At 38.2% G+C, this 15,453-nt stretch overlaps 1 protein-coding gene across 2 annotated transcripts in view; it reads left to right on the plus strand.

Moving 5' to 3' along the window:
- DCAF5 (DDB1 and CUL4 associated factor 5) overlaps positions 1-15,453 on the plus strand; it is a 163,632-nt gene that overhangs the window by 109,069 nt on the left and 39,110 nt on the right. For both annotated transcript variants that reach the window (XM_069092005.1, XM_069092006.1), the window contains exon 6: positions 5,192-5,405. In XM_069092005.1, coding sequence (XP_068948106.1) covers positions 5,192-5,405 — 214 coding nt within the window. The remainder of the gene's footprint in view (positions 1-5,191; positions 5,406-15,453) is intronic.

Raw genomic sequence — 15,453 nt, forward strand, 5'->3', positions numbered from 1 at the left:
TGTGTGTGTGTGTGTGTGTGTGTGTGTGTGTGTGTGTGTGTGTATTAAGTGTCTGAGGCTGGCTCCGAACTCAGGTCCTCCTGACTCCAGGGCCATCATTCTACTCACTGCACCACCTAACTGCCTGACCCTCTTGCATTTTCTAGTGAGTTCAGGATAGTCTTATGTCATTTTAATTTCTTTTGCTTTATATTTGATAGTCTTTCTCCTTGTTCTATGCAGAATTTATTTGTGTTTGTGTGTGTGTGTGTGTTTTAGCACACTGATTTGTTTCTATTTATTTTGTATCCTGAAACTTTGTTGAAGTTGTTTTAATTAGTTTTTTAGTTGATTCTAGGATTCTCTAAGCAAACCATTACATCATCATCTGCAAAAAAAGTGATAGTTTTGTTCCTTCTTTACTTACGCTTATTCCTTCATTTTCTATTTTTTTTATTTTATTGCTATAAGTAACATTTTTAGAGCAATGTTGATAACAGATATCCTTTCTTCATTGAAACCTGATCTTATTAGAAAGATTTCCAGCTAATCCCCAGTACAGATAATGCTTGCTTTTGGTTTTAAATGTATTGCTTAACATTTTATGGAAAGCTCTGTTTATTACTATGCTTTCTAATGTTTTTAACAGGAATAGGTGTTGTAATTTGTCAAAACCTTTTTTTGGTGTCTACTCAATGGAATAGTTAAATTTAACCACTGTGTATCTTGGAGTGCACAGTCTTGATTTTTTTCTGGAGGCAACATGGATTCTTTTGATTGGCAATTGACTTTCTGTGTTCAGAAATTCTGAGCAGTTTTGTATTATTTCTTGCATTATGGTGTTCAGATTTTTAACTTGTCATGTTCTGGGAGACCTATAATTCTTTTTTTTTCGGAGGGGGAAGGTAGGGCAGTTGAGGTTAAGTGACTTGCCCAAGGTCACACAGCTAGTTTTTTGTGTTAAGGGTGTGAGATCGGATTTGAACTCAGGTCCTCCTGACTCCAGGGCTAGTGCTTTATTTACTGCACCACCTATCCAGCCCGAGACATAGAATTCTTAAGTTACTGCTGTGCATTCTTTTTTTGAGATCAATGTTTTGCTTGTATGAAGAATATGCTTTCTTTTAGTTTTATTTATTTTATTTAGTTTTATTGCTTTTATTCTTCTCTTTTTCCAGTTTGTCCTTTACTTCTGTGTGTTTGCATTCCCAACCAGATATCCTTTCTTTTGTTTCTTTGTCACTATGGATTCAAGTGTTTCTATTTTGCCAGTTATTTCTGCTATGCTATAAATTCTGCTCTCACATTCTTAATTGTTTTTAGCCATTCAGGAATAGTATGCTGTGTGGTCACATGCTTTCTTCACAATCCATGACATGGTCCTCTGCCTCATCAGGCTTTGAATTATTTTCCTTTGTTTTATAGTATTTATCGATAAATCCCTGGACTCTTTTAATAAATCTGGAGGCCATATTTCTTTCTGTTGTCAATGTCTACTGTATTGGTTTGTCACTTGTGCTTAAGGTCTTTGAGTATTCTTTCTCCCAAGATCGTTGATAATTTTAGTCCTTTTTTTCCTTATTGTCCTCAGCTGCTCAATTTCTGACTCCCTTCCCTCTGGTGATGCTTTCCCTCGGGGCTGGATCCTAAAGCTTTTTCCTATATTGGACAATTCACAATTTACTAGTAAAGATCTTTGACTCAACTGACTTCTAAGGGAAGAGAACAGACCCTGTCTTTCTTTCAAACTTACTGGAGTGCCATACAACCCTAAACACATGTTCCTCAGTGACATAGAATACTGCTTCACTGCTGTTTAGCAGCCTGAGCAAATTTCTTCATTTTGGAGTGTGGATCTCCAAAGCACTAGAAGGGGGGAGGGCCAGGGTAAAGAACAAAGTTCTCTAGTAAAGACTTTTTGTTGGCATATGCAGTCTTGTTGCTGGGAGCTTGAATGGGTGGTGAATGTTGATTGAGTATGCCTTAGGAGTTTGAAGATATTGGATTTATTTGCTACTAGTTCATCATGTTTTTACCTTATTTGAATTCTTGGGTCCCTAGACCATACAGACAGTTTAAACTTCTTTATTCCTCAAATGAAATGACCATTTTGGAGAGATTTGATAGTTCATAAGCATTAGAGAAAGTATCTAGGCTTCCATATCGTTTATAATGTGACCAAAAAGTTTTCCACTGGAGTCTGTTAGTAAGAGGGGGTGGGGAGCAGTGTTTCATATGTTCAAGCAGAGGGTGAAGTATGGGGGGGAAGAGACTTGAGGCCAACACATTAATAAAAAGGCTATTTTAGTCCAGGTGAGTGGTGATAGCAGGTTGCACCAGGATAGATGGCTGTGTGAGTGGAAAGGAGGCATATACAAGAGATTGTGAAGGTAGAACTATCAAGAAAACAGTAGATTTGATTTTGGGGTGTGTGAGTGATGAGTACAACTTGAGACCAAGGTTTGAGACTACGTAACTGGGAAGGATGGTTGTAATAGGGGAAGTAGGGAAGAAGGTAGGTTTTGGGGGAAAATAGAACAAGTTCTCTTTGTTTGGATGGAGAGCATGCAAATTATCTACATGGAAATGACTTAACCCTTTTTATTGGTGCCAAAGTTCTTTTGTGTCTCCTTTTGGAAACCATGCTGCTCACATCCCATATGAAAAACTGGTTTCTTTATTTATGGATTTTAGAAGATTTCATTAAATAACAGTTTTTCTGTTCCTTTCAGCCATCATTTGTTCACTTAATGAAGGAGGCATTAACAGTCTTCCTAAGCTGATTTATTTTTTCACACGAAAGTACTTTTTCTGCCTTGTGACAGTACCAAACATTTGTTTTTCTCAGTCTTTGTATGCTGAAAAAAGATGAATTATAGCATCCTTCCAAAATATAATAAACTCTTGATTAATGCAGATACCACACATACAGAAAGGTCAAATAATCTAAGAGGATGTTGGTATAGAATTATATAACAGTAATTCTTTTTTTTTTTTTTTGCTTTTTGGAGGGGGGAAGGCAGGGCAGTAGGGGTTAAGTGACTTGCCCAAGGTCATATGGCTAGTTAAGTGTCTGTCTGAGGCTGGATTTGAGTTCAGGTCTTCCTGATTCCAGGACCAGTGCTCTATTTACTACTCCACCAAGCCATCCCCAGTTATTCATTTTTATGATAATTATGTCAACCACTACAAGACCTTGAAAGTCCCTTCAGAAATCACTAAGACAGAATTATATTTGTAATACATTTGTAATAATTGTATTTTAAAATTTTAAATGCTACAAAAATTGGTAATCCATATATATATAGATGACTATTCTTATTTAATTTGAACTTTAATATATTAACATTAATAACTTTAGAGTAATTGGAAATTTGTAGAGGCAAATTATTCTTTTCCATTCTATGAATAAATAAGCCCCTAGCATAAGAATATAAAGACACGCTCTGTAATGTAGTATTTCTAGGGTCATTATGTTCGTAAGATATTAGTGCTAGAAGAGACCTTACAGGTCACCTGGTTCAGCCCCCTTGTAAACCAGGCCCTAAATCCAATGCTCTCCTTAACCTACTACTCTGACTTATGATGGTGCACAGATCTTCAGTCACATATCACCAATTGCTGATTGGACATTTTAAACTAGACATCCTGAAGACATCTCAAACTCAACATGTCCAAAACTGATCTCCCCTCTCCCAAACTTCTACATTTCTGCCAAAGGCACCACATCGTTCTAGTCTTTCAGGCGCATAATCTTGGCATTATCCTTAACTCTTCCCTCTCCTTTATCCCATATATCCAGAAAAAATTTTCGTGTTTCTACCTCTATATATCTCTCACTTCTAACCCTTTCTGTGTGCCCATTCACATAGCCATTTCCAGTCCTTTTACCTCTCATAGGCATTATGGTAGCAGCCTCCTAATTGATTTCCCTACCCTAAATCTTTCACTGCTCCAGTCCATGTTCCATGCTCCTGCCAAAATGATTTTCTTGAAGCACTGATCTGACCGTGTTACTCCTCTACTAAAAAAAAGTCCAGTAGCTTCCTGTTGTCTCCAGGATCAAATATAATTTCTGTTTAGCTCTTGAAGCCTTTAAAAACCTTGCTTCCTATATTCTATAAATACTTAATGTATATTCTTGTTGTCTTTCTTATTGTAATGTAAACTCTTCTTGTGTAGAGATTATTTTATTCTTTGTCCTGGTCCCCAGTGCCTGACTCTTAATAAACAGTTGTTGATTGATTGATTATCCTGCATTTGATATGGTTTTTTTGGCCCAGACCTATGGTGTCATCAGTGTGGGGAACTCTCAGTATGGAAACTGCTTCCACTGATGAAGATTGGCAACTCATCTGTAACTTCTAGTTCCTTGGGAACATCAAGAGGTTTCAATGTCTGACTATCACACAGCTAGTATAAGTGAGAGGCAGGTCTTGAACTTGGGTTTTCCACCTCTGAAGCTAGCTCTCTGTACTAGACTTCTTTCTACTTTTCTTCCATAATAAAGATGTTATTTTCATTTGATCAAGTAATGTGTGTTGTTTTTAATGATGGTTATTGAATTTCTAATGAGAAGAGGGCAAATATATCCATTTATTATTAACCAATTAAATTGGTTGTTGATTTTCCCAATGTCTTTACAAACATATTCCTGTGCTTAGCTTTTTTTTTTTTTCCACTGATTTATCAGTGAACCAGATCACAAGAGGATACCTATTCTCCTTGGATACTAGATGCCCCTTTTCTGTTACTCATCTCTCAAATACAAAATGGGAGATAAGAAGCAGGGCACAGAGCAGTCAGATAGGAGTATAAATTCAGAGACCTTGGCGGGGGGGGGGGGTCATCTAATCCATTTCCATTAGTTACAGAGGAGGCATTTGGCCCTCAGAGAACTAAAAGTATTTGCCCAGGGTCACAGAGGTATTGAGTGTCAGTTTGGGATTTGAAATCAGGTTTTCTGATTCTAAAAACAGCACTCACTCTGCAGTACCACAGTGCCTCCCCAGATTTGCCCAGGGTCATCCAGGAGATATTTTTGGCTTCACCACAGTTTCTCCTAGTTCAACCTATGGAAATAACATGTTATTGTTATTTAAGACTTTCACAGAAATTCTTAGGCATTTGCTTTATAGAAATGATCATAAGTTCTTTAGACTCCTCATCAACAGTGTCTAATGCTTTTCCTGTTTTGTTTTCTGTGTTTCAGCTCACTCTTACGCTATGGTGGTAACCTGTCCCTCCAAAGTGCCATGAGTGTCCGGTTCAACAGCAATGGGACCCAGCTGCTAGCCCTTCGGCGCCGCCTGCCTCCCGTTCTATATGATATCCATTCCCGCCTACCTGTGTTCCAGTTTGACAACCAGGGTTATTTCAACTCATGCACCATGAAAAGCTGCTGTTTTGCAGGAGATCGTGACCAGGTAAAGAAAATGCATGCTGCGTCCTCAGTCCCAATTCCTTCACATTCCCCTGTTTATGTATTGATCTTTGCCTCTTTGGCATCCTATCCAATCCTGGTTAGGCTACTTTTGAAGGAAGAGAAAAAGTACTCCAGGAAAGGTGGGTACTTCCATTGAACCTTCTTTCCTTGCATTATTGTGGATTAGTAAGTAAAGTACATGATTCTGAGAAGATGAAGTTCCATGTGAACGAGGGAAATCTGTCTTTTAAAATAGCCTACTAATGAGAAGTTTCTCAATCAGGCAGAAAATCCGATGATAAGAATGCCCCTAGTTCAATCCAAGAAATGTGTAGCACAAGTTGGTGATAGCCTTTTTTTCTGCTGATGACATAAATTACGAGCACCTTTGATTCAGAGTGAACTATAATTCTTCTCTTTTCTTGCCAGGAGGGGAATGAAGAACCCCAGCCTGTGAGCTTTTACATTCACATTCTTATGGGGAATTTCAGTACATTAGCTCTGAACTTCCAGTTTGGTTAAAAATGTATGGGGATAAAAAAAAAAAAAAGAAAAAAACTAGCCCTGTAACCTTGGGCAAGTTACTTAACCCCAATTGCCCTCCAAAAGGCAAAAAAAAAAATGTATGGGGATTCTTGCATTTTATATTGGCCTTTACTTCTGCAGATAAAAAACACACTATAGCCTCCACAAAGAAATAAAATTACAGATAATTCAAGCAGTGGAAGGACACAGGTATACACAGGTTACTTATCACTAACAAATGACATGCATGCAAGAATTGGTCTATAAAACTTTACATCTAGGAAATGTTTGATCACAAAAAGAGGTATTACTGGTCGTGTACATCATATAACAAGATGGATAGCCTAAGTGCTGTCCTATTACTCACAGAATGTTAAAAAGACTTTAGAAGATTTCTAATAAGCTGCATAGGTCCTTTATAAAAGAATTATGGGAGAGCATGGGCAGAAATGACAGTGAAGAAGACCTGGATGGATTGTGATATGCACTACTGAATATTCACATTGAAGACCCATTGGAGCATATTTTATTGCCAGTCCTTTTACTGGCATCTTACGCTTTACAAATTAATAAGCTATTACCTAAAAATAAAATTAACATGGAGAAACTGGAACCAGGACACAAAGTATAAAATAAGCAAAGCCTAGTGAACCCACTTTAATTCAGTCTTCATTTAGAAGAGTTTTTTTTTTTAAGATCATCTGAGCTCGTCTGACTAATCAAACATAAGAAAAATGGCTTGCCTGATGTCACAAAAATAAGTGGTGGGAGAATGAGGATCAGAACTCAGGTCTTCTGACTCTTCGCATTTTAGTATTCTTTCTAGACAACTTTATTTTTCCTGTTTTTTTTTAGTATAACCTCCCTATTATGTTAAAGGAAAAAGAGAGAATGTGACTTGCTACCGAATAGTTTTCTCTTTGAGATTCTCCCATGAGGCATTACAAATAGTGATATTTCATCTAGCGCATTCTCTCTTACTATTGCTTGCTAGGACACAGTCTTAAGATTGTTATTATTAGGGGGCGGAGTTTTGATGGCAGAGTAGAAACAGGACTTCCGCGGGGCTCTGGCTTCCACCTCCCCCAATTCATGTAAAAGGGGACTCTAAACAAACTTTGGAGCTACAGAACCCACAAAATGACACAGAGAAGCTAACCTCCCGCTGAGGACAGCCCAGCAGGCCAGCAGGAATTGGTCAGCGCAGCGCTCTGGGAGCCAAGCCCAGCCCTGAGGGAGCCTGAGGTTTTAGCCCCAGGGCGGGCCTGACCAACGACTGGCTGGAAGGACTTCAGATCACCAGCAGCTGTGACAGTTTCCAGAATTATCAACCTATAGATGCTAAGGAAAAAGTGAGAGGTCAGTGCAGTGTGGACTTTAGGATCCGGTAGTTTGGGGAGTGTGGTCAGCCTTTGCCCCCAGGGCAAGAAGTGGCTGAGGTGCGGTGGCTGTGCAGTTGCAGCCATTTGGCAGCTTAAGCTCCTGGCCTGCAGATTGTAGGGGGACCAAGGAACCGGTCTGAGTGGTAATTACCCTTGCTTTAACCTGCTTGGATCTGGATTGCGGTCTAGGGTGGAGGTTCTGGGATGTGCAACCAGCTTGCCAGAGTGTGTGGAGGCTTCAGAGAGGGCACCCAACTAATACATTCAGTAGGTGAGAAAACCCCAGCATTTGGGACAAAGCTCCCCTGTCTGGTAGCAGAGTCCTATTGTGGCAAAAAGCCCAGGGGTCAAGTGATTGAGTGGTGACATAAGCAAGCAAAGGAAGCAAAATAAACAGAGCAACCCAATTTTGCACTCCTATTTTGGCGATAAAAAGGATCAAAGCATGGAACAGGAGGAAGACAGTGAAGTCAGAACACCTGCACCAAAAGCTTCAAAGAAGAATATGAGCTGGTTACAGGCCATAAAGGACCTTAAGAGGCAGATAAGAGAAGTAGAGGAAAAATTGGGAAGAGAAATGAGAACGATGCAAGAAAAGTATTAAATGAGAGTCAACATCCTGACTGAGGAAAATAATACCTTAAAAAATAGACTTGGGGGTGGCTACGTGGCTCAGTGAATAGAGCACCGGCCCTGGAGTCAGGAGGACCTAAGTTCAAATCCGGCCTCATTCCTTTAACACAAAATCTAGCTGTGTGACCTTGGGCAAGTTACTTAACCCCAATTGCCCTCCAGAAAGCAAAAAAAGACTAACTTAAATGGCAAAAGAGGCTCAAAAAGGCAATGAGGAGAAGAATGCCTTTAAAAAGTCAAATTTGCCAGATGGAAAAAGAATCTCAAAAGCTCAGGAGAATCATTCCTTCAGAATTAGATTGGAGTAAATGGAAGCTAGTAACTTTATGAGAAATCAAGATCCACACAAATGAAAGAATAGAAGGCAATGTGAAATATCTCATGGGAAAACCCACTGACCTGAAAAATAGATCCAGGAGAGATAATTTAAAAATTATTGGACTACCTGAAAATCATGATCAAAGAAAGAACCTAGAAATCATCCTCCAAGAAATTCTCAAGGAAAACTGCCCTGATGTTTTAGAACCAGAGGGTAAAATAGAGGTTGAAAGCATCCACTGATCACCTCCTGAAAAAGATCCCAAAAAAGAAAACTCCTAGGAATATTATAGCCAGGTTCCAGAATTCCCAGATCAAGGAGAGAATATTACAAGTAGCCAGAAAGAAACAATTTGCATATTGTGGAAACACAATCAGGATAACCCAGGATCTGGCAGCTTCATCAAAGGGTTTGCAATATGATATTCCAGAGGTCAAAGGAGATGGGATTAAAGCCAAGAATCACCTACCCAGCAAAACTGAATATCGTGTTTCAGGGGAAAATATGGTCATTCAGTGGAATTCAGGACTTTCAAGCATTCTTGATGAAAAAACCAGAGTTGAATAGAAAATTTGACATTCAGATACAAGAAACAAGAGAAGCATGAGAAGGTAAACAGGGAAAAGAAATCATAAGGAACTTAGGAAAGTTGAATTATTAACATCCCTACATGTAAAAACAATAATTGTAACTGATGAAACTTTTCTCAGTATGAAAATAGTTGAAGGTAATAGAAATATATATGTGTCTGTATAGGAGGGTATATAGTTGTATGAATACATATCTGAATTTGTGTATATATGTTTACAGGTATACATAGATAGAGGGCACAGGACCAATTGAAAAGGAAGGAATGATACTTAAAAGATGAAATTAAGAGGTGAGAGAGGAAGATGAGGAGATGATGAGAGGAGATGGGGAGAGACAGAATGGGGTAAACTCATATAGAAGAGGCAAGGGAAAATGGTTACAATGGAGGGGAAGAATAGGAAGGCAAAAGGTAATGGGTCAACCTTTTTCTTATTGAATTTGGCTCAGGGAGGGAATGACATACATACTAAATAGGGTATCTCACCCTACAGGAGAGTAGGGGGAGAGAGAGTGAGAGGGGGGATGGTGGAAGGGAGGGCAGGCTGGTGGGGAGGGAAGTTGGAAGCACCCACTTTTGAAAATGGACAGGATCAAAGTAGAGAATAGAACAAGTGGGAGGTAGGATAGGAGGGAGGGAAATATAGTCAGTCTTTTACAATATATCTACTATGGTAATGTTTTGCATAGCTGCACATGTACAACCTATACGGATTTGCTTATCTTTCTAGTAAGGGTGGTTGACAAGGGAGGAAGGGAATGAATCTGGAATTCAAAGTTTTAAAATCAAATGTTTAAATATATATATTATATATATGTACATATATATAATACTATTATTAATACTCTGTTACATGTAATTAGGAAATAAGATATACAGGCATTGGGGCATAGAGATCCACCATGCCCTACTGGAAAAGTCAAAGGGGTATGGGAGAGAGCAAATTGGAGGAGGGGATATCCTGTGGGACTGCTATTTTGGGGTGGTGGGTAGGGGAAAAACAGGGAGAAAATTTGTAACTCAAAATCTGGCGGAAATGAATGATGTAAACAAGAAGTTAATAAAGCATTTGGGGGAAAAAAAGATTGTTGTTATTAGAATTCATTAATTGTTCCAGGTTCATTCCACCTTCAGATCATAATTATTGGTACCGACACTGAGGTCCAACTACCTTAAGTAGATACAAAAAATATATTGATCTATAAAAGTGTACATGCCTGTTTGTGTCAGGCCACTCTGTGCTACAATGGAGTATTCTCCTAATATTAACATTCTTCTTGTCTTTTGTAACGTTTTAATTACATTTTTATTCATATCTTTCTTTCTTTTTAATTACCTCCATTTCCTATGGTAGTTTATTTTCTACTCCTTCCCAGACAATCATCCTTTATAATAAAGAATTTTTAAAAGAGGAAAAAAAAATCTATAAAACTAACCAAAATTAAAAAAAAAATTTCATGGTGTATCACACTTATAGTCTTCTACCTCTTCAAAGAAGTTGGGGAATTGGGGAAAAAGTTGTCTTCTATCTCTTTTTTAGGTCCAAGCTTGGTCATTATAATTTTGCAGTTATTATCCCCACTTTACAGTTGAGGAAATTGAGGAAGACCTAGGTTAAATGCCTTGCTCTGAGTCACACAGATAAGCAAGTGTCTGAGGCTGGATTTGCACTCACATCTTCCTGATTCCAGGCCCAGAGTTGAATCTGCTGTGCCACCAACTCTTATCACTCATACCTTTTAAGATATATCCCTAACATTCTAGATATTTTGCACCTCCAAATGAATTTTATTATTTTTTCATCTAGCTCTGTAAAGCATCTCTTTGGTAGTTTGATTTGGCATAGTACTGAATCTGAAAATTAACTTTGATATTTTTTCATTTTTATTATAATGACTCTGCCCAGCCACAAGCATTGAAAATTCCTCCAGTTATTTAAGTTCTTTTTACAAAAAACAATTTAATTGTATCTATGCAAGTATTGAATATGTATTCATTGGAGTAAACAAAAAGAATAAATCCTTCAAATTAACCAAAGGGTTGACAAATTATAGTGGAAGTATAAGTTATAGAGGAAAAGAACTCATTGCATCAGTGTAGTTGGGGACAATGTATTAAAAGAAGAAGGAAATTTTTAAAATCATTAAAATATAATACTAGAGAAACAAACACGTGAAAACACAAATATATCTCTCTTAAGTTCATATATGAATGGACTAAACAGTCCAATACAATAAAAGACAATAGCAGAATGGATAAGAAATTAATACGTCACAATGTGTTACTTACAAGAAAATCATCTAAAAAGCAAAGAGATGGGTGGCTAGGTGGCGCAGTGAGTAGAGCACCGGCCCTGGAGTCAGGAGGATCTGAGTTCGGATGTGGCCTCAGATACTTAACACAAAAACTAGCCATGTGATCTTGGGCAAGTTGCTTAACCCCAATTGCCCTCCAAAAAAAAAAAAAAGAAATCTCACTTTGGGTGGCTAGGTGAAGCAGTGAATAGCAGACACAACACAAAAACTAGCTGTGTGACCTTGGGGAAGTCACTTAAGCCCAATTGCCCCTCAAAAAAAAAAGGCAAAGAGATACATAAAATCAAAATAAAAAGCTGTAGCAAAATTTACTATGCAGCAGATGAATCCAGAAAATAAGGAACTGCAATCATTCTATTAAAGCAAAAACTATCATTACAGTAAAATAGGAAAATTGCCTTATGTGTAAAGGAACATAGATATTAAACAATCAGTATGAAGCACACGTGTACCAAATGACATAACACACACATATACATATATATATATGTAAAGGAAAAAAGTAACTAAATTGCAAAAAGGCAGTGACACATCCTAGATTTATACATATTTACTAAGAAAGTAAACAAGGTGAAGAATAGGAAACTAAACAGACTGTTGAATCACTTAAAATTAAATGATTTATGATGTTTTCTGATTGGGACTACTAAAGATATAAATTTCTCAGTATTACATGACATTTTTGTAAAAATAGACTGTATTATATCATAGAAATTGAGAAGAAAAACACTAAAATAGCAGAAAGATTATGTAACGTTTATTTATTCTATTTTTTAAAAAGCTTTCCTAGTATAGTTGTAGAAGATACAATAGAGTCATATTTTGAGGGGTTTCGGGGTTTGTCTGTTTTTTGGAGGGGGGAAAGCAGGGCAATTGGGGTTAAGTGACTTGCCCAAGGTCACACAGCTAGTGTTAAGTGTCTGAGGCTGGATTTGAACTCAGGTCCTCCTGACTCCAGGGCCGGTGCTCTATTCACTGTGCCACCTAGCTGCCCCCATATTTTTTTTAATATAATAGTAAATATCTGATACAAAAAGTGAGTATTAAATTCAGTGGGATACACTAGACACTTTCCCAGTAGGAATAAGTTACTCTTCTTTCCCTGCTTCTACTTGGTATGATTATTATTACTTATTATTAATATTATTGCTACCTTGGTAACAAGAAGATGAGAAGGAAATTAAAGACATAAAAATAGCCAAAGAAGAGCTATAACTATCGTTGTTTACTTAGAAAATTCTGTGGAATCAGCAAAGAAATTAGTTGACACAACAGATAGCTTCCTCTGCATGACTGCCAGGGCGATTTTTCTAAAAGCATAGGTCTGACCATGTCACCCCTCACTAGCTCTCTACTACTTACAGGGCCAAATGGAGAGTCTTGTTTAGCATTTAAAGCATAATCTGGCCCCCCGCCACCTTTCCGTTTTTCTCACCCCTTACTGCTCTCCATCCATTCTGTGATCCAGCTGCACTGGTCTTGCACTTCCCTGAACATGATGCCCCATTTCCCCTGTCCCTTCTTTTGCACTGGCTGTCCCTCATGCTTGGAATTTTCTGCCTCCTCCCCTTCACTTCTTTCAAGACACAGTTCAAGGAACACTAATGCATTGCTGGTGGAGTTGTGATCTGATCCAACCATTCTGGAAAGCAATCTGGAGATATTCCCAAAGGGCTATAAATAATTTCATACGCTTTGACCCAGCAATACCACTTCTAGGCTTGTATCCCAAAGAGATCATAGAAGTGGGGAAAAGACCCATGTGTACAAAAATATTTATAGCAGCTCTTTTTGTGGTGGCAAAGAATTGGAAATTAAGAGGGTGCCCGTCAATTGGGGAATGGCTGAACAAGTTGTGGTATATGCATGTTATGGAATACTATTGTGCAATAAGAAACGAGGAGCAGATGGACTTCATATTTACCTGGAGAGGATTATATGAACTGATGCTGATGAGAAGAGCAGAACCAGGAGAAATTTGTACACAATTACAGACACAATGTATGTGATGACCAGCTTTGATTAACTGGTCTCTTCTTAGCAATCCAGAGTCATAAGTCAACCCCAAAAGACTGATGATGGAGAGAGATGTTTACATCCAGAGAAAGTTTAGAACTGAGATTGAAGCAAACTACCTGCCCTTTTTTGTTTTCTTGTTTGGTTTTGTTTCCTCTTTCCCATTGTTCATTCCATCTGTTACAATCCTTCTTTCTAACCTGACTAATGCCTAATGTGAAAGTCTTTGCAGATACTCTACTTGATTGTATGCTGCCATGGAGGGGAGAGAGGGGATGGAGAGAAAATTTGAAACTCAAGGAATTGTGGTAATGAATCTTGTAAATTAAAAGTAAACAAATTAAAAAAGGCAGCTCAAAACCCACCTTCTGTAGAAGACCTTTCCCTGTTCTTCCAGATGCTGGTTCCTTCCCCTTTCAAATTGCTTTCTATGTATTTCGTACATACCTTGTGAGTACTTAGTTATTTATATGTTATCTATGCGAGTAGAATATGTATATGATCCTTGAGGGGAGCAGGACTGTTTTTGTCCTTCTTTGTATCATCAGCATTTAGCACTAGGTACCTAGTAAGAGCTTAATAAATGCTTGTTGACTGCCTAAACTGCAGGCTACAAAATACTCACAAAAATCAGTTGACTTTCTATATAGCAATAACACAATCTATTGTTCTTGTTCAGTCATGTCCGACTTTCTGTGTCCCCATTTTTGGGGTTTTCTGGACAAAGATACTGAAGGGGTTTGCCTTTTCCTTCTCCAGCTCATTTTAACAGATGAGGAACTGAGGCAAACAGGGTTAAATGACTTGCCCAGGGTCACATGGCTAGTAAGTATCTGAGGTCAAATTTGAACTCATGAAAGTGAGTGTTCCTGATTCCAACCCTAGAGCTCTATCCTGCCTCCACCTAGCTGCCTAGGAGGCAGTAATCGAAAGAGAAGTTTATTGTGAATTAATGTCCCTTGTCTCCTAGGCAAAGGGTTATTCTCTTTTGGGATCGGTTTGTTTTTCCCTCTTAACACCTCTGTCATTCTTAATGTCCCTCAGAATCATGACAAGGTATTATCTCTCTTGAAATTTTGGAGGCCTAATTTGTGTTTCCTCTAATAGCCCTTCTCCCAGGATAAGTTACTGCAGCTTATCTTAAGCACTGGAAAAGAATGTGACTACTTTGGGTTTTTCTAGTATACATATTTAAGTATGTTTCAGGATTTTTTTCTGTATTAGAAGTCAGGAGGCCTGACTGCCACTAATCACTTTCTCTATAAATGAGAGGTTTGATCCCTAAGGTCTCTTCTGCTCTAGCATTCTCAGCCTCTCAGCTCCTGTTTGTCTTTGAGAGAAACCAGCAGATGGGCTCATCTCCTTCTGTGAAATATCATTCCATCAGCAGGTGGGAGAGGAAATTTGATATTTGATGACAAGACATTCACAGCTCAATTATTCTGATACCTCCTTTTACTTTGAACCTATCTCATTAGTGGCCTAATAGTCCCCACATCCTCTTGAAAGTAATCATATTTGACAATGTCACTTCCCAACTCGGTAAACTCCAGTGACTTCCTATTGTCTGAAGGACAAAATAGAATATTTACTTTTTCACAACCTGTCCACATCCTCTCTTTCCAACCTCATTGTACATTACTTCCCTTCTCCTATCTTGTCTCTGTTCCTTTATACTGGCTATACCCCAATTGTGAAATGGTCTCACCTCATTCAGTCATTCTATGGCTTCAAGACAAGTCTCAAGCACTACCTTCCTTGGGAAGCCTTTCTTAATCTAATCCCCTCTTGCTTCATCTGCTAATCACCACCTTTATTTATTCTGTAGATACTTTTGTAAGTACATTCTTCCTTCCCTACCTCACCCCAACCCCCAATGAGTATAAACTCTTTCAGTAAAAGGATTGTCTGTTTTTTTGTAGTTGCATTCCAAGCACCTAGCACAGGGCCTAGAATATAGTAGGTGCTTAACATATACTTGTTGATTGACGTTTCCTGTGTAAAACATTGATCATTGGAGTGCCTTAGACCTGTTTGAAATTCACACAATGCTCTTTCTTTTAAACCTAGTCAGTTTTTGAGCACCAGGGATTCATGGTGGCCACATCTTCTGGATTTAATCTATTTAACAAAGGGTTAACTTGTATCCTGTGAGTCAAATAAAAATGGCCTTGAAAATATGGCACAGCCTCAGACATTATTACATCACCACCTTTTTCTGTTGATTCACCACCCACTGCTCTTAAGGCTGTTGAAACTTACTAATAAAA

The sequence above is a fragment of the Petaurus breviceps genome, unplaced genomic scaffold, assembly GCF_028583685.1.
Source record: "Petaurus breviceps papuanus isolate PSGF00001 unplaced genomic scaffold, PetGlider_PUasm1.0 189, whole genome shotgun sequence".
Taxonomy (NCBI): domain Eukaryota; kingdom Metazoa; phylum Chordata; class Mammalia; order Diprotodontia; family Petauridae; genus Petaurus; species Petaurus breviceps.